The sequence below is a fragment of the Mesocricetus auratus genome, unplaced genomic scaffold, assembly GCF_017639785.1.
Source record: "Mesocricetus auratus isolate SY011 unplaced genomic scaffold, BCM_Maur_2.0 Super-Scaffold_100038, whole genome shotgun sequence".
Lineage (NCBI taxonomy): Eukaryota > Metazoa > Chordata > Mammalia > Rodentia > Cricetidae > Mesocricetus > Mesocricetus auratus.
The window spans coordinates 856773-877249 of record NW_024429216.1 but is presented as its reverse complement, the minus strand read 5'-3'; the positions used below and the strand labels follow the sequence as shown (position 1 = coordinate 877249).

Below are 20477 nucleotides of genomic sequence, written 5' to 3'. Positions count from 1 at the left end.
TGAATTAAAGCATTCTGTCCTGGAGTACAATGAGAGGCTCCTAAATCTCAGGAAGCTAATTGAAAAACCACAGGAAGTCCTTCCTGCACTTATGACTCAAAAAGTTCAGAATGTTACAAGATTCATGAGGCTCCTCCACAAGCTGATGTAAACAGTAAGCACTGGCTGGGGCAACAGGAACCTCCTCTGCCGTGGTGCCTTCAGGTTGAGGAAAGAGCTCAGAGATGAAGTTTTCATGAGCTATCAGCCATGCTGAGATGGGTTTTTCAGCGATGCAACTGGTCAGGCGTTTCCCATGCTTCTGTAAGTAAAGTCAATCAGTGCAGTGTTTCCAAGCTATACATGGATGTCACTGATGTGTCATCAGTGCTCTGTGTGGGTAAGTCGTTATATGTTCTATTTCCCCAGGAAGAGTCACATGACACTAACTCACCATGGTTTGCATCTAAATGACCTTGACCTTGCTGATAGGGAATGTTGAATACCTTCCTTCAGGCACAGAGAGCTGCTGAAGTTTTTCTATGCCAGGAAGCTGCTCACAACTCAGCTTCCCTCTCCTGCATGGACCCATCACCCTGACCACAGATACATATGACCCCATCAAGCATTGCTCTCTGGGTTGAAGAGGCTCCATCCTGCCTGAGACCCACTGCTTGGTAGCTAGAAGCAAGAGTAGAGTAGCCCAGGGCCTGCTGAAGCTTTAGGGAAACCTATCTCCAGATGTTGCCAGTAAGACTCAAGGGGTCATGGGCTGTTTGCTTGTTTACCCACCTGGGGCCTCTCTCCAAATCAGTGCCCTGAGCACCATGAAAACAACTACTACTGGGCTTGCCTGTCCCTCAGGAGACAGTCAGACCCATTGCTGCCCTTCCTATAGTTTGCAGATGATGCCCGGAGCTGTGCCTTTGGATGCAGAGAGTTTAGGAAGCCTCGAGAGAAGGGGATACAACTTTTAATGGTTCTGGGATTTAGTGCTCACAAGCCTTCACCAATTTATGATCAATATTCTCTACACAGCCTGCCCGCCTAGTGTTCCCAGTGTGGTCTTAGCCTCAGGTCGTTGATCAAGGCAGTTGCTAGATAAAAGCTCTCTTAACTACAAGCCACTGCCCCATATGGGGCTGTCCTGTCACTGGCTGTCTGGCCTCCAGCAGGCATGTGGCTGTGCACCTTCCTTCCTGTTCTCTTTGGCTGCCTCTCTGGTTCTGCCCTTTCTCAACCAAGAGCCTGGCTGTTGCCAAAGCAGAGGCCTCGCTTTGTCCGTCCTGGAGATATAATGGTGGGTGGAAGCTTCTCCATCTTTCGATTCTCTAATAGTACCCTGTCTGACTTCACTGCCCCACCAGCTGGACTGCATGATTCAGGGTAAGTGCTGGATATGTGGTAGTTGTCTCTGAAATCCCAAAGCCACTTTACAAGGTTTTGTGAAGCCTTGGACAAGGGTTGATTCTCAGAATCCCAGCTAGACTGCCACTGCCTTTTTCTTTGTATACAGAATGTGGCTTTGTTCCTCTCATTTTCCATCATCTCTTTCTGTCTTCCTTCCTTCCTTCCTTCCTCCCTTCCTTCCTTCCTTCCTTCCCTCCTTCCTTTCTTTCTTTCTCTCTTTCTTTCGTTCTTGTTTTTAGCAAAGTGAAATATAGGCTGATTACGTATTGGCTGTAATGTATGCGTTCCACAGGTCAAGTGGTGTATTCTTGATTCTCTTGTATATGTTTGGTTCTTAAAATAGTGTCTAGACAGATGCGTTTGTTGAATGGATTAATGTATAAATAATAGATTTTTCATCAGTTATCAGCCCCACAATTCCTCTCTATTGTATTCCTTTTTTTGATGCATTTTGTTTGTTGAGATAGGGTTTCTCTGAATAGCCCTGACTGACTGTCCTGGAACTTTCTTTGTAGACATGGCCTCAAACTCAGAGAGATCCACCTGACTCTCTACCTCTGGAGGGCTGGGTATAAAAGTGTGCACCACCAAAGTTGGTTACTGTATTCCTTTCACTTGTAATTTTTTTCTAAGAGTCTCATGTGGCTTCTAATTCATTGGGTATCAAAGGTGACCTTGAATTTGTGAAAAGCTTTCAGCTGTACCTGCCTCTACTTCCTCGGTGCTGGGATTATAGGACTGTACCACCACACTCGTTTTTTGAGGTGCTGCAGATGAAACTTACGACCTGAGCCATAAATACAATCCCTCCTTTGCCTATGCTTGTCTTAGCTCTTCCAATTTACTGTTGTGTGGAGTAGTTCCAACACAGCCTTTTTGGTTATTACTATTTTTTAAATGTTTGTATTTAGCTTTATTTTTTTAATTGGCTGAATATGGGGTGTGTGACTCTACTTTTAGCACCCAGGAAGCTGAAACAGGAGTATTGATGGTTTCAGGCCAGATTGGGGAATAGAATGTGACTTCAGTCAAAAAACAGTTGTTAAGAGTATTTTCTACAGTAACTATGATCATTTTGTATTCAGGCACAAATGCAAGAGATTTTCCCTTGTTCATTTTCACATTTGACATCACTTTAAATGACTAGTTTTTTGAGACAGTATCTCACTTTGTGCTCCAACTAGCCTGTAACTCCTTGTGTAATCCAGGCTAGCCATAAACATGGGATTACAGGCATGACTCACTACACTGGCTTGCCTTTCCTTTTGAGACAGGGTCTTGCTCTGTATGCACGATGATCATAAACTCACAATCTTCTTGCCTCCCTAGCCTGAGGGTTTGAATCATACGTGTGTGCCATCCAAAGGATTAATTCTGTATAGTTTCACCCATGAACAATATTAAGCTCAGAAACAGAAAGCAGAATGTGGTGGCCAGGGACAGAGGAGTTATTATTTTCTAATGGGTATAGAGATTCCATACAGGAAGTGGAGAAGAACTTGGCAGATGGCTGGTTGTCATGGTTTCATAGAAAATGTATTCAATGCCACTTTTTATACAGTTAACATGGTTATGGTGATAAATTTTATGTTGTTTTATGTATTTTCAAGTCTTACAAAAGCATTTTCCTTAAGTATGATGATCTTGACTCTGACTACTCACAGCTGAATCACCATCAACACATCACTGAACCTCTTTCTCTTGTTCCCCCGTATGTCATCAGTGACAATAGTCCTGCCCTGCCCTGTCAAGTGATTGTCAGATAATGTGTATAAAAATACAGTAAGGGCTTAAATAATGGGTTATTGACAATTGCAATTTTTCAAAAAGGAGTAAAAATTAGTATCTGCATTTCAATACAAATTCAGGAAAGTAAAAAAAAACAAGTGTGTGCCATCATACCTGCATAGTATGTTATTTTTTTAAGCCAATGAATAATAATTGTATGTATGTATTAGGTACAAAGCTGTATTTTAATAAATGTATACATTATGGAATGATTAATCAAGCTTACCAGCAAACCCATCAATTTGCATACTTATTTTTTGGTAATATGAACATTTAAAATGTAACATTGGAGCCGGGCAGTGGTGGCATACACCTTTAATCCCAGCACTCGGGAGGCAGAGGCAGGTGGATCTCTGTGAGTTCCAGACCAAGCATGGTCTACTGAGTGAGTTCCAGGACAGGATCCAAAACAATACAGAGAAACCCTGTCTCGAAAAACCAAAAAAAAGTAACATTGGAGGTAGACACAGGAGAATCTGAAAGTGAATGTCTTAGGGTCTGGGGAAATGCCTGAGTTGAGGTGTCTGCTGTGCTAGCATGAACCCCTGAGTTTGATTGCAAGTACTCATTTGAAATCATAGCATGCTGAGCATCTGTAACCCTCATTAGGAGAGGTGAGACAGATTCCCAAGGTCACTGGCCAGCAAGCTTATCTGAATAGATGAGTTCCAAGTTCAGTGAGATGAACTGTCTCAAAAAATAAGGTGGAGACGGGCCAGTGAGATGGCCCTCAGAATGCAAGCCTGGTGGACAACCTGATTTTGAACCTTCCCTGAAACCCACATCAAGGTGGAAGGAGAGAATTGGCTCACTAATTTGTTCCACGACCTCCATGTGTTGTAGCATGTGTGGCTCTACAGACACATCATATGCACACATGCACACAGCATTGTACAGGCCCAGTGCAGATACCGGCAGCTGCCATGAGAGATCAAGTCTGCAGTGTTTGAGTCATGGCCTGAACCAGCATTTCGTATTTCTCCCCTACTTCTGGCTCTTACTTTTAGCAATTCTGAAATAGATGTTAGTTCCTTTTCATTGCAACCAACCGTACAATGCAGCAGATTTTTTTTTTCTTGAGACGGAGTCTTTCTGTGTAGCTCTGCATCTCTGCATTTGGCTATGTAATCCATGCTGGTGTCCAACTTACAAACATCCACCTGCCTCTGCTTCCTGAATGCTGGGATTAGACAAGTGTGCTACCATACCTAGCTTATTCAGTTATCCCTCCTGTCTTCTGAAATGCCCCATTGATTATTGTCTCCACATTTCCTCTGGCTCCCTCTTCTGAACTGTGTTCCTGTGCATATCCGTGTATAAGTATTTGTGGAGATGCATGCTTTTCCTTGTATCCCTTGAGTCACTGTGTTTATTCTCATTCCATTTACCCCATCATGAGTAATAATGTGGGCTTCTGTCTCCTTCAGAGTTTCCCAGTGGGGCTACCGGGTGGCCCAGAGTTTTGTCTTTGCCATTGAGGAGATTAATAGGAGTGCTCACTTGTTGCCCAATTTGACCTTGGGCTTCTCCATTCGAAACTCTGGGGATACAGTGCATGGAGCTGTCCATGAGACTCTGAGCTTCCTCACGAGGCAGGAGGAGCCCATCCCCAACTACACCTGCCAGCATGACTCTCCTCAGGCTGCCCTCGTTGGGGACACACGATCGGCCCTGTCTGTCTCCATGGCCAGACTTCTAGGGCTGTACAGGTTCCCCCAGGTAAGTTTCTCAAAGCTTTCTTCATTTGTGAATGCAGCACAATTAGTTAATGATGATAGTGACAATTATGGTGATGGTCATGGTAGCGAACAGCTCTACTGTGGAGCCAGGCTCCCTGCAAATATTCCCCGTGCCCAATATTGTTTTCCTGCATGTATGGATAGGGTAGAGAGAACTATTATCCCCTTGCATTGAGGAAGAGACTGAAACTTCTCATAAATTAAAATGTATTTTTAAAGATTTTGGATGGTTTGAGAGAAAATGGCTTCCAAACACAGTGGCACTATTAGAAGATGTGGCTTTGTTGGAGGAAGTATGTCGCTGTGGAGGTGGCCTTTGATGTCTTCTATGGTCAAGTTACTCCCAGTGTTGACAGTTCACTTCCTGTTGCAGCATATCAAGATGTAGAATTCTCAGCTCCTATTCCAGGAATATGTATACCTATATTATGCCATGTCTTGGCACGATGATAATGGACCAAGCCTCTGAAATGTAAGCCATCCAATTAAGTATTTTCCTTTATAAGAGTTGCCATGGTCATGGTTTCTCTTCACAGCAGAAGAAACACTAGCTAACACAAAGAGTTACTTTTTTTCAAATGTGTATGGGTATTTTACCTTCATGCATAAATATGTACCACATGTGTGCCTGGGTTCTAAGGAAGTCAGAAGATGGCAGTGGATTCCCTAGAACTGAAATTGAAGATTGTTTTTAGCTGCCATGAGGGTGTTGGGAATTGAACTCAGGTCCTCTAAAAGAGTAGCAATACTGTTAACCACTGATCTATTTATCCAGCCTATTTGTTATTATTATTATTATTATTATTCTCTGTGTATGTGTGTGTGTGTGTATGTGTGTATGTGTGTGTGTACATTAAACACCAGTGCCATGGTGCTCCTGTGGAGGTTTAAAGACAACTTTTGGGTGTGAGTTCCTTACTTCTACAGTGTAGGTTCTGGGCATCTTTCCAGCTATCTCTCTCACACACAGAACTCCACAAAACAAAAACACACAAATGAATAAAACAAACAATCTCCCCCAAAACAACTCGTCAGTAAGCTCATCTGGATGTAAGTGTTAGAGCTGTGATTTGAGTCTAGGCAATTGGGATCATGCCTCTTGTTCCCAAGTATTCCATGGATGTTCCTTGTAACCCAGCCATCAGTGTCATGACTACAATGGAGGCCATATCTGATAATCAACTCTTCAGTTCATGGTTTTAAGAGGCAACTAGAGGCTAATTTATCCAATTAAAGTGAACAACTCAGTAGCTTGTATCTTAGCATGATTACCACAGTTGATTTGAGAATGTTTTCATCTTTTTGCAAAGAGTCTCCTCCCTCCGGCCAAGCCCATTGGCTACCACATCCCATCATTCCTACTCTGAATCAACTTCTAGTCTACTTTTTTGTCTCTATGGATATGACTTTTAAATGATTGGACTCATTTTATGTAGATAAACAGACTGAGCTCTTTCACTGAGCATGCCTCTTGTTCATGTTGGAGCATGTGCCAGTATTTCACTCCTTATCAGCATCTATAGTCCTTTGCATGCAAAGAGCATGTTTTGTTTATTCATTTATCAGTTCATATACCTTTGATTATGAAATATTCTCATGTGTTTGAAGACTTAACTGCCTCCTAGCTGTGGGTCAGCATTAGAAGGTTATACAACCTTTAGGAGCATGGCCTCAGAGGTGGGCATTAAGGTTTAATACTGTGATCTCACTTCCTGTACGTTTTCTGCTTCCTGTCCCACCAAGATATGAGGAGGTTGGGTGGTGGCGGCTGCACATGCCTTCAATACCAACACTCAAGGGGACAAGTGGATCACCTGAGTTCCATGACAGCTTTGTCTTCAGAGCTAGTTCCCCGACAGCCAGGGAAGTTACACAGAGAAACCCTGTCTCAAAAGACAAAAACAAAAACTCAAAAATAAACAATACAAAAACTATGAGAAAGTGAGAATTCCCAGGTCCACATCTGCCTCCATTCCATCTGCTGCCATGTGTACATGGATTGTACATTCTCAAACCGTGAGCCTAAATCAACTCTTCCTCGCTAAAGCTGCTTCTTGTCAGGTGTTTCTCTCACACCACTGAGCAATCGCTACTACAGTTGCTTCCTCTTTGGGGCTCTCATGCATGCTGTTTCTATGAATATTTGAGTATAGGGTTTTTTTGTGGTCATATACTTTTGGTTATCTTAGGAATGCAGATAACATTGCTGGGTCAAATGGCAACTCTGTTGAATCTTTCAGTCAATCACCAAAATGACAGACATGCCTGAGACAAACAGCTTGAGAGAGGAAAGATTTGTTCTGGCTTAGCTTCTGAAGTTTCACGGCTTTGTCTTCTGATGCTATTGTTTCTGTGGTAATAGAGCTTCATGGCAGAAGTGTGTGTTGGGATACACACCCCAGTGGTCAGGAAGCAGAGAGACATAGGGTGTAGGAGACACAATACATTTTACTGATGGGGGATGTCCTTCTGTATATATGTTTCTCTTATTGGTCGATGAATAAAACACTGTTTGGCCAGTGAGGCAGAAAGATAGGCTGGGCTAAGAGATGAGGAGAATTCTGGGAAAAGCAGGTAGAGGGCACCCACCAAAGAACACCATGTAAGCCACCATAGGAGTAACAGGTGCCGCCCCTTCTCTAGTAAGATACGACCACGTGGACATATTTAGATGAATAGAAATGGGTTAATGATTAAGACAGAGCTAGCCAATAAGAAGCCCTAGCTATTGACCAACAGTTTAATAATTATTATTGAGTATGTGTGTTTACTTGGGGATGAGAAGGACGGAGGAAACCAGTGGGACAAGAAAACTACAGCAACATCTCAACCAGGACACAGTTCCAGGGATCTGATTCCTCCAAGCAGCTCCCACCTACTTCCCATGGGGTCTATAAAATGCTACCACTATGACTCCATTAAAGAGTTAACCGTTTGATTAGATCAGACTCCCCAGCATCCAGTCACTTCCCAGAAGCCCATCTGCTGGAAACCAAGTCCCCAACATGTGAGCCTCCTGGTGATATCTCAGATTCAACCATGACAGTCACAGCAAGGGATGCGTTGTCACTCCGTTGCTAGAGCACTTTCCTAGCACACACAAGGCGCTGGGTCTAAACTCCAGCTCTCTTGCAATACAGCAGTCAGGGGGTGGAGACAAGATGATCCAGTGTGCCATGTTATCCTCAGCTATATAGTGAGACTGAGGTGAGCCTTGGCTTGTTGAAACCCTTTCTCAAGTATATTTGCTTATGTGATGTGAAGTGGGAATGAATTACATTAATGTAAGCAGTGTATGAAGAGTCTGATTTAAATCCATTTGTTTCCCACTATGAAGTCTTATATCTGAGTAAATTCCAGTCTCTTTGAATGTCTCACATTTGTTGAATTTTTTTTCTGCCCGATGGGCTTTCCCCTTTAAAATGAAGCTGGGGCCATGTAATTCACAAAGCTGTATCCAAGGACTTATGTATAACCACCTTAGTGTAGATTCTCACTAAAGGGCTTTCTGAACTGGAGGTTTCTGTCATGTTTTGTTTCTTGAGACGTAGAGTCTTAACCTGAAGACCTAACTGGCTTAGAACTCACCATGCAGTAAAGACTGGCCTTGAAATTGTTGATAGATTCTCATGCCTCAGCCTCTCAAGTGCTACAATACAGGTGTGCTTCACCTTGCTTGGCTGTAAGGTTGGTTTATTTCTTTCTTTGAAATTCTGTCACAGCTAATGTATGTGTATGTGTGTCCATGAGTGCATGCCTCATGCGTGTGTGTGTGTGTGTGTGTGTGTGTGTGTGTGTGTGTGTGTGTGTTGAGACAGAAAGTCTGTGTAGCCTAGGCTGCCTCGGAACTCCTGTTCCTCTTTCCTGTAATTCCTAAGTGTCACTCACTATCATGCCTAGAACAGAAACTTGATATATTGAACATACCTCAAGAGCTTCTAGGTTTTGAACTTAAGGGGCTACCTGTTAAGGTTTAGTTAAATTCGCATTTAGGAATCAGAGAGGTGGTTCAGAGGTTAAGAGGACTGGATGCTCTTCTAGTGGACCCAGATTCAATTCCCAGCACCCACATGGTGGCTCACAACCATCTGTAACTCTGTTTCAGCAATGGGGCTTCTTCTTCTGTCCTCCAAGGGCACCAAACACATATGTGGTAATACTCATACATACAGTCATACATGGAAAATAATACAAATTTGAATATCAAGGAAATAATGATTTATTTATAATCTACAAATAAATTATCTTTCTCCCAATATTTCCAGTAAAGTATAATTCGATATTAGTTAATAATGTGTATTTAATGGGAGAAGCTTATACAAAAATGATCATTCATTGTCTGCAATCAAAACGCAACTGGATATCTTCCATTTTATTGCACAGTCTCGCAGAACCACCTGTGTGAGACTGAGTCAGCCGTATCTCTCCATATGAATCAAGAAAATGCTAGTGTCTCTGTGTTAAGACAATAAAACCTTTACACATCTTTAGTGGCAAGAGAAGGTTTTACATTCATACCCTGAGGCTGAGAAGCCACATTCTGTGCCCCTCAAAACAAACACAGACACAGAGCCCCACTTGTCCCATCTCTAAGAACTTTCTCTCTTGAGAACATGGTACTATATCTTTCTTGACAGCTTGAAAAATCAGACTCCTATTTGTCTCAAAACTGGAAAATCTCATAATGGTTGTGTGATAAGATCCAATTGTTGTTTTGCAGGTTGGTTCCTACCAGGGACAGCAAGATGACTGGTGGGGTAAAGGTGCCAGCCTCAAAATTGAGTGAGGCTCTGGAATCCACGTGGTGAAAAAGAGAACCAGCTCCCACAATTTGTCTTAAACTTCTACACATGTATCATTACACACGCACGCATGCACGCACGCACACAGGGACACGGACACATTAGAATTTTCAAAAGAACAACATAGCAGCTGTGTGCAAAGCAGAGAGTCAGACCAATCCTACCTGAGGTGCAGGAATGAAATATTAGGGGGCAGGTGCAGGGCAGATGCTGAGAGGAGAGCAGGAGCTAAGGTTCTGGGCTTCATTCCAGAAGCCACAAGGCGGTGTCTGGGATGATCAGCAGTGAGGGGCACAGAGCTGCTTTTAGAATCAGCACAGTTCTCAAAGTAGGGTGCTCAAGTCTTTTTCTGAAAATTATTTATGTTTTAAAATGAACATACATTTAGGTGCATATGTCTGGGTTATTTTATGCCACACATTCAGGAGGAAGCCAGGGAAGGGTATCTGATTTCCTGGAGTTGGAGTTACAGCAGTTGTGAGCTACCTGATGTGGGTGATGGAAACTGAACTTGGGTCCTCTATAAGACCATCAAGGGCTTTTAACTGCAGAGCCATGTCTCCACTTCCCTCCTTCCCACATTTAATCAAGACCATCGGACCACACCTACGTCCTGATTTCATCCACTCTTGTATTTCTTGGCTCTTCCTTGACAGATCAGTTACTCATCCTCACTACCCAGCCTCAGTGACAAGATACAGTTCCCATCTTTTCTGCGGACACTGACTAGTGACCTCAAATCATCTTTTTCAGTGATCCAGCTGATAACTCACTTTCAGTGGTCCTGGGTGATCATTCTGGCCCATGATGATGACTTTGGGCAGCAGGCCAGCTCTCTGGCCAATCAGGAGCTAAGTCAAGCTGGTGTATGTATTGAGTTCATACTCCACGTCCCTTCCCATGAGTCCTTGGGGAAGATTGAAGAGATTGTCCAGAAGATGCAGAAATGCACAGCCAGAGTTGTTCTGGTTTTCCTAAGCAATGCCAATTTCCAAATAATCCTGTATGGCTTATTGGGCACCCCTATCTCAGGCCAGGTCTGGGTCAGCAAGGGTACTCTGCACATGGCACTCGCCCTGACCATTCCAGATGTTTCCCAGGTACTGCATAGCACATTTGGCCTTCTGTATCACAGCAGCAGGGCAATTGGTTTCCCCGAGTTCCTTGCCGACCTGCGCCCCAGCCAGACCCCAGAGGACATGTTCATAAAGAAGTTCTGGGAGTTCACCTTTGATTGTGTATGGTCTCACCAGAGCAGCACAGTGAGTGAGGGTGTCCAGATGTGCTCAGGGAATGAGAGTCTGAAAAACAAGCTGTACCCTTTCCAAGAAGTTAGTAAGATGGATGCTGCTTACACAGGTGTCTACAGCATTGCCCATGCCCTGCAGGACATGATAGATGATGAGCACCAGCATGGGAAAGGTACAGACTCTCAGGACTTCCATCCCTGGCAGGTGAGAGAGGCATGTGTGCAGTGCGTGATTCAGGGATGGATGGGGAAGAGGACTTGGCTTGTGACTTAACTGTTGAGGTAAAGCTGACTCAAGCTTCAGCAAGGAATCCTCACACTTGTAACTGAGAGGCATCTTAATAGGAACAATGGACAAGGATTCCAAGGTGTCTCTCTGATCTCAGATGAGTCTAGTTCTTGTGTATTTCCTGAATTAACAAATAGAGGATGTCTAGTAAAAATTAATATTTCAGATAACACTAAAGACCTCTTATTAATATCCAAAATTTATACTTTGATAAGCAGTGTAAGAGTTTTACTATTCTCATGCTGCAAATCAGGATTTTAAACACATATAAAATGTCATTCATTATTTTTCCTTCTTTTGGTGTGTGGTACATATGTCTGGACATAGGTTTGTGGGAAGGTCTGAGAATGATGAGGAATCACCTTTCAATCACTCACCTATGTTATTCTTTGTGGCAGGATCTGTCACTAAAATACAGAAATTGTTGATGTGTCTGGTTTTGGTAGCCATCTTGTTCTGGCCATCTCCTGTCTCCACCTGGTATTTTTTTTTGTTCGTTGTACTATAGCTTTTATCTTAGTATTTTTTTATTGAGTTATATATTTTCCTCACTCCTCTACCCTCCTGCCCTCCCCCATTTCACCCTCCCCCAAGCCCCCTGCATTCCCTATTTACAAGAATCTCGTCTTTTTTCCCTTTCCTATGCAGATCCATGTATGTCTCTTAGGGTCGTCTCTGTTACCTAAGTTTTCTTGGGTTGTGACCTCTGGGCTGGTTGTCTTTTCCTTTATGTCTAGTATCCACTTATGATCTGGGTTACCTCACTCAAGATGGCTTTTTCCAGTTCCAACCATTTGCTTGCAGTTTTCAAGATGGCATTGTTTCCTTCCTTCCTTCCTTCCTTCCTTCCTTCCTTCCTTCCTTCCTTCCTTCCTTTCTTTCTTTTCTTTCTTACAGCTGAGTAGTACTCCATTGTGCAAATGTACTACATTTTCCTTACCCATTCCTTGGTTTGAGGTGCATGTAGGTTGTTCCCATGTTCTGGCTATTATTGATAATGCTGCTATGAACATTGCTGAGCAAATGATCTTGTGGTATGAATGAGCATCCTTAGTGTATATGCCCAAGAAAAGTATTGCTGTGTCTTGAGGTAGAATGATTCCCAATTTTCTTAGAAACCACTATACAGGTTTCCAAAATGGTTGTACAAGTTTGCACTCCCATCAGCAATGCAGGAATGTTCCCTTTTCTCCACCTCCTTTCCAGCTTAAGCTGTCAGCAGATTTTTTTGTTTTTAGCCATTATGATCAATGTAAGATGGTATCTCAGAATTGTTTTGATTTGCATTTCTCCAATGACTAAGGATGCTGATCATTTCATTAAGTGTCTTTTGGCTGTTTGAGATCACTCTGTTGAGAGTTCTCTTTTTAGATCTGTACACCATTTTTCATTTGATATTTGAGGTCTAGTTTTTTCAGTTCGTTTGTGGTTTTGACATCAGTCATTTGTCAGATGTTGGGTTAGTTGAGATATTTTCCATCACGCAGGGAGCCGTTTTGTCTTGTTGATCATGTCATTTGTTTGCTTCTTAGTTTCAGGATGTCCCATTTGTTGTTGTGTCTGTGATATTGTTGTTATATTTGGCAAGTAGTCTCCTATGCCAACACATTGAAGGCTCCTTTCAACTTTCTCTTCTATGAGTTTCAGTGTGGTTGGTTTTATTTTGAAGTCTTTGATCCATTTGTATTTGAGTTTTGTGCATGGTGATAGATATGGATCAATTTCCATTTTCCTACATATCAGTTTCCAGTTACGCCAGCATCATTTGTTGAAGATACTTTCTTTTTTGCATTGTATATTTTAGCTTCTTTGTCAAAAATCAGGTGTTCATAAGTGTGTGTATCGGTATCAGGGTTGATTCTTCAGGCCTCTTCCTCAACTGCTGGCACACACTCTCTCCCAGCTTCAGGACCTGTCTCTCAGTTGCTGTCTGTCTGTCTGTCTGTCTGTCTGTCTGTCTGTCTGTCTGTCTGTCTGTCTCTCCATGCTTATGAGCCTCTGGATCAGCTGTTGACACTGTCTACTCTTTATGCCTTCTCAGATTGTAGGTAGAAATGGGCTGCTACATATTTAGTTGGGTTCTGAGGTTTCAATTCCCATCCTCAAGGCTTTATGACAAGTGTTTTTAACACAGAGCCATCTACAAGACCTCACTTATTTTTCTATTTTAAAAATAATATTGATAATTTCATACATACGTATGACATTTTGGTCATTAACCAGTCCATGATTTAAGTGACTCTATCATTGCCTAGGTGAATGGCATGTGATATTTTGGACAAGACTCCAGACTGTTCCTGATTGGTCTACAATGTCTCCCTTCCTTCTTCAGCTTCTTCATGCCCTAAGGAAGGTCCACTTCAAAACTCCTGATGGAAGTGAAATTATGTTTGATGCTAATGGAGATTTGGTGACCAAGTTTGACATTTTCCAAGGGCAGAAGTCCCCCGAGGGTGTATTTCACTTGGTCCATGTAGGAATGATAGACCCTCAAGTCTTTTTGGAGAATAAAATGATGATCCATTTGAAGGAGGATCTTCAAGTGAGTTGCCTGAATGCACAGTTGTGTATTTTCCTAGTGTGTTAAAGTCATAGGGAAATTCTGATTCTAAGAGTCCTCATTGCTACATGTGCATGACGATAATGCAGTTCTGGATTGTGTCAGTCAGTTGTAACTGGATATGCTGTTCATCTCATAAAAGTGAGATGAATGATAATGATTCATAAGCAAGAAATGAAAATATAAAAGCTGGGTATTTGGAGATGGCTCAACGGTTAAAGTATTTGGTGTTCAAATACAAGGACCAGACTCTGGATCTCCATAGTACTGAATGGGCAGTGTGGCCCTCCTGTAGTTTCATCCTTGGAAGGTGGAGACAAGGAGATGCCCAGGGCAAGTTGGCTAGGGAGACTTTCCCTATCAATGACTTTGATTTTTACTTTGAGCCTCTGCTTCAGTGAACACAGTGGAAGCCATTGAGGATGGTTCTCAACATTAACCTTGGTCCTCCAACTGCACTTGCTCATACATGAATATGAACCCACATAGATTTACAAATACACATATAACCATTTATACCACACTCATACACAAAATGGGAAACATGCATATCAGACTCATAAGAGAATCTGCAGCTGTTGCTCCCTTGGGAGTATTTTCAGTGTCTGTGTTCAGGACCTGCTTTGAATAGAGGAAGATAATGACACCCTAATTTAAACACCTTCCCAGGGACCATGTGGGGAATGGACGCAACAGACACTCAGTTTACTTGCTAAGTTAGTTTATTTCAGCACCCATAAGAAAAACCTGAGAAACAGTTTGAAATCAGGAAAAGATTTAATTGCCTCATGGTTTGAGAGATTCATGATCAGATGCATTCATTACTTTGTATGTTAACTTCCTTGGGTTGAAGTTTTTCTTCTAGACATTTCTATAGGGCTGGATTTGTGGATACGTAGTGTGTAATTTTTTTCATGGAATATCTTGTATAGTAATTGAGAGTTTTGCTGGGAATAGTAGTCTCAGCTGGAATGTGTCGTCTTTTAATGTTTGTAGAACATCTATCCAGGACCTTCTGGTGTCAGAGTTTCCATGAAGAAGTCAGGTGTAGTTCTGATAGGTTTGCCTTTGTATGTAACTTGGCCTTTTTCCTTTTCTGCTCTTAATATTCTTTCTTTATTCCGTATATTTGGTATTTTAATTATTATGTGGCAAGGAGACTATTTTTTTGTTCCAGTCTATTTGGTGTTCAGTAAGTTTCTTGTACTTTCATAGGCATCTCCTTCTTCAGGTTGGGAAAGTTTTCTTCTATGATTTTGTTAAATATGTTTTCTGCACCATTGATCTGGGCTTCTTCACCTTCTCCTATACCTGTTCTTCTTAGGTTTGGTCTTTTCACACTGCCCCATATTTCCTGGATATTTTTTTGTTAAGGACTTGTTGGATTTAAGACTTTCTTTATTCGACAAATCTATTTCCTCTAGTTTATCTTCAGCACCTGAGATTCTATCTTCCATCTGTTGTATTTTGTTTGTTATGCTTGCTTCTGTAGTTCCTGATTGTTTATTCAGCTTTTCTATTTCCAGCCTTATCTCAGTTTGTGTTTTTTTGTCTCCATTTCAATTTTTATGTCTTGATCTGTTTGAATAATTCCTTTATTTGTTTGATTGTTTTTTCTTTTCTTTCCTTGCTTTCTTTAAGAGATTTGTGAATTTCTTGCATTTTTTTGGTTTGAATTTTTCTTCCATTTCTTTAAGGGATTTTCTCATGTCGCCTTTGAGTGCCTCTGTCATTATCTTGAGGTTGTTTTTAAGGTCATTCTCTTCTGTTTCATTTGAGCTGGGATTGTCTGATCTTGCTGGTGTAGAGTCTTGACACTCTGGTGGTGTCACATAGGTTTCTCTGTTGTTGGATGTATTCTTATACTGTGTTCCTCTCACCTCTTCTTTCCTTTGGTATAGGGGAAGTCTCTGCCTCTCCTGGTGAGTATGGGTTCAGGGCTCTTTCCTCTCTTCCCTCTCTTTTTCTTTCTCCCCCTGGAAGGTGGAGGGGCAAGACCAGAATTGCGGCTGATGATGGTGGCTGCTTTCTTCTCCCTCCAGGTCCCTCTGCAGGGTTCGGCAGCCTCATTTTTCTTGCTCCTCATTCTCTACCTCCAGATTTCTCCTATCCTGTTGCTTGCCAGCACCACCTATCATTCTCTTGCCTTGATTTTTTTTGCCACTCAACACTTTATTAGACCAATTAGGTGTTATAAACAGGCAAAATAAAACAGCATGACCAAGTTAAAGAAATGCAACATGCAAGAATGCGCTGCGTGTTTGAATCATTAGACAAATGTTCCACAGCATAAACAAATTCAACACAGCATAAAATATTCTACAAGACCCCTTGATATCTCTTATACAGCAAACACATTCAATTTGGTGGCTTAAATTTTCAGAGTTTTAATCTATTATCTTCTTGGTGCCACATGGCGGCACACAGGCAGACATGTTGCTGGAGAAGGAACAGAAGTCCTAGATCTGGACCAGGAAGTGAACTGGGCCACTGGGTGACTTAAGTGTATAAGATAACCCACAGAGCCCACATTTACACGGACACACTTTCTTCATCAAGGCCACACCTCCTCCAACAAGGCCACACCTATTCTAACAAAGCTATGTTTCCTTGTAGTGCCACTCCCCATGAGCTTGTGGGGGGCAATTACACTCAAACGACCACAGTCATTAGGATGCCATCATTCTTTCTTCTCAATATATTTTTTACTTAAATCAGAAACACGCTTGCTTCACATGTTGATTGCAGCTCTCTCACCCATCCCTCCTCCCTTGTGCCTTTACTTGCCCCCCACCAACCCCGGCACAATCCCCACACCATTCCCCATGGAGGGTGAGACCCCCCCATGGGGGATCTCCAGAGTCTGTCATTTCATCTGGGGCAGAGCCTAGGCCTTCCCCCATGTGTCTAGGCTGAGAGATGTTCCCTCCCTGTGGAATGGGCTCCCAAAGTTCATTCATATGCCATGGTAAACACTAATCTACTACCCACAGCCCCAGAGATTTCCCAGGCCTCCTCACTGACACCAATTTCAGGGGGGTCTGGATCAATCCCCTGCTGGCCTCTCAGCTATCAGTCTTAGGTCCCAAGCTCCCCCTTTTCTGGTCCACTGTCTCTGTGGGTTTTACCAGCACTGTCTTGACCCCTTAGCTCATCACTCCTCCCTCTATGTCACTGGGTTCTAGAAGTTCAGTTCAGTGTTTAGCTCTGGGTATCTGCCTCTGCTTCCATCAGTTACTGGATGAAGTTTCAAAGATAGTATATAATATAGTCGTCCATCTTATTATCAGGGAGGGGAAATTAAGGTAGTCTCTTCACTATTGCTTAGTTTGCGAGTTGGTGTCATCCTTGTAGGATCTATGGAAATCCCATTAGTGTTAGCTCTCTCCTAAAACCTATAATGACTCCTTCTGTTAAAGTATCTCTCATTCTGGTCTCCATTCTTCTCCGGACTCAACCTAACTGCTCACCCATATCTTCCTGTCCTCTCCTCTCTTCTTCTCCTCTATTTTTCCTGGTTCCCTCTCTCCTCCCCCCCCATGCTCCCAATCTGCTCATGAGATCTTGCTTCATTATTCTTCTCTGGGGTGTCTTGCATATTTCTCTTGTGACCCTCCCTGTTTCCCAGACTCACTAGGATGCAATCATTATTTAAATACCCATATCAGGTAACCAGTAGTCCAACACAGAAGCCTTTGGGAAACATTTGAGATTGAAACCCTGAAATTTATTAGCAAAATTAGAAGCAGTGTTGAGATAGGTATGTCTGTATGTGGAGTTTGGTGTATAGAAATATCTCAACTTTCTGCCCTATGACAGTGGACAGAGAGTGCCCTAGTCTGACACTTTGTCTGACTTGTTTTGATGGCATCTCCAGTCAATGGTGGCCTTAAAGCTCTCCACATGAGAATGAGGTTGTTATATTTAGGCTTCTCATTCATAAAGGACACATAGTAAGTGTTTACAGGATTCTTTTGAAGAACCTTTCAGTGGCCTTGATCTGGGGAGGGTTTTCTGCTGTCTTCTGTTGTGGTAGAGATGTCAGCACCCCAAACTTCCACCTTCATAACCCTTGCCTGGAAGTAGAGATATGCTAAGAGAAACTAAGTCTTCCTTGGCAGGCTCAAGGTAAATAAGAGGACAACTGAGTGTGCTATGATAGTTGTCTGTGTGTGTGTGTGTGTGTGTGTGTGTGTGTGTGTGTGTGTTGAGTGAGTTGGTACCTACAATTTGTCCCTTACTAAACTGGATGGTACTTTTTTATTAGTGACACATGTAAACTTCAGCAGCTTCACAGATGGAGATTGAGAAAAGGAATATTGACTGTCATGTCTTCTGAGTTAGACTTGAGGCCATCGTGTAATAAGTAGGCAGTTGGGAGTTTCAGTGAAAGAGAAAAAAAGCATCAGAAAAATTTGCCCAGATTATGGACTTTTGTAATGGCTTCAAATATCTACAGTTCTTTTTTAAGTTTTATTTGCATTCATGGAAATTTCCCAGCATGTATACTTATACAGCATATGCATGCCTGGTACCGATGCAGGCCAGAATAGGGCACTGGATCCTCTGGAACTGGAGGTACAGTGTGAGCTGCTATATGAGTGCTGGGACTTGAATTCGGTTCCTCTGGAGGAGCCGCCTGTACTCTGAACAACTGAGCCTTCTCTCCTGACTCCATACCTTCAACTGTTGAGGAGACTGCCCCAGAGAGACTGCAGAAACCATATATCAAACTGTTCTATGTTTGCTAATCCCTTTATCAAGAGAGCCTGATGTAGCCCTTCCTCTCTTACACTCAATGGTTCCTGTCCAGTCTGGCATCTCCTGGGATAGACATGTTTTCGGGAAGGCCTCTCATTAAGTAGCCTGCAAGGAAACTCTCCTGTTTTGGTTCTCAGGGTGAGGTCAAGCATCTGTGTCCCTGTAGATTCACTGGTGATACTATGCTCTTTGTTACTAGGTGCCCACCTCTGTGTGCAGTGAAAGCTGCCTTCCAGGGTTCAGCCAAGTGCCTAGGCTGGGAGCCCCCCCAGTGCTGTTTTGATTGCAGTCCTTGCCCGGAGGGACAGTTCGCAGACCAAAAAGGTGAGGACATGTAGAGCTGGCATCTGAGGAGTTAACAGGACACTGTAAGCCTACAGCATTTGTCCATTGTCTCAGTTACTGTTCTCCTGCTGTGAAGAGACACCATGACCAAGGCATCTTCTAACAGAAAAACATGCAAGTGGGGCTTACTTAAAGTTTCAGGGGCTGAGTCCATGACCACCATGGCAGGAAGCATGGCATCATACAGGCAGGCATGGTGGAAAGGAGTCACTAAAATTTTACATTCTGCTCCTCAGGCAGCAGCCATATGGACAGTGGGACTTGTGTGGGAGTTTGAACTTTCAAAGTCCACCCTCACTGACACTCCTCATCCAACAATGCTACACCTCCTAATCCACTCCCAACAATTTACCAATTAGGCATTAAACAATGAAGTATATGTGTCTATTGGGATCATTCTCCTGCAAAATACCACACCCATCCATCTGCAGATGCTGCCTAGTCTGTGCTTTTCTGTGCAATATGGGCCAGAACACTAGTATTATAATTGTTCTTAGGTAAATGATGTATTGACACAGGAAAGTGAATGAACCCTAATTGTGCTGCATAATGAATTCTCCTCTGCAATATTGCACATCCTTGACCCATGGTCAAGGAACCAGCTTAAGCTGCTTCTATAAGCTTTAGTGGTCCCTTATTAGATCTGTGACTGCTGCTGACACTGATGAATTTCACTTACATTAAAAACCTCTCTTGAATGAAATTGCATGGTAGTTGTCCTTTTGTGACAATCTTCTTCCTCTGTTTCGGTGAAGTTCATCTCAGATGTTGAATGGTGACAGTCAACCACATTGACAGCTTTTTGAACATTAGAACATATTCCATTACAGTTCTGCAAGCTGGAAATGAAAAGCCAAATCATCATCTGAGGTGGTTTTGTGTTGAGTCCTCACTCTTGCCCTGACACAGTCTTCCACTCAATGTATGGTGTCTATTTGTCATGTGTTTGTGTCTCTCTGTGTGTGTGTGTCTTGTAATGTTTTTTTGGGCTTGTTACTTGCTTTTGAGACACTGCCTCACCATGCAGCCCTGGCTGTCTTGTAATTCTTTTTTTTAATCATTTTTTATTTTAATTTTAAATAGCTTGTTTTATATGTCAATCCCAGTTCCCTCTCCCTCCCCTCCTCCCGCACTCCCCTTCCCCCCCACCCTCCCACCCTATTGCCAAATCCTTCCACATAGGGGATATCTAGAGTCTGTCATTTCACTATGGGTAGGGTCCAGGCACTCCCCTAAGAGTCCAGGCTGAGAGAGCATCCCTGTCTTGTAATTCTTAATGTTGACTAGCCTTCCACCAAACTAATAGTAGACTTTCTGCATTTGCCCCTCAAGTTCTTAAATAACGTCTATTTCTCCAAGCTCCAAGTTCCCCTTTTAATCAGGTTAGCAGCTTGTGGGTACTAGGTTACCCACTGGTGACGTCATTTAACATTTATTACCTCATATTAAGTTTACTCATGAGAAAATATATCTCATTTCAACGTGTTTAGGACAGGACTTCTGCACATGTGTTTTGAGGCCATATGCCATCCTAAAACATTTGTTAGCATGATCA

The 20477-nt window shown here is 42.6% G+C and overlaps 1 protein-coding gene across 1 annotated transcript; it reads left to right on the top strand.

Moving 5' to 3' along the window:
* Window positions 1-1156: 1156 nt before the first annotated feature.
* On the top strand, window positions 1157-18915 carry LOC101827987 (extracellular calcium-sensing receptor). Its single transcript, XM_040734230.1, is given in 6 exon segments — window positions 1157-1365; window positions 4605-4896; window positions 10375-11172; window positions 13589-13798; window positions 18777-18842; window positions 18844-18915. Coding segments are annotated over 6 exon segments (1647 nt in total).
* Window positions 18916-20477: the final 1562 nt, after the last annotated feature.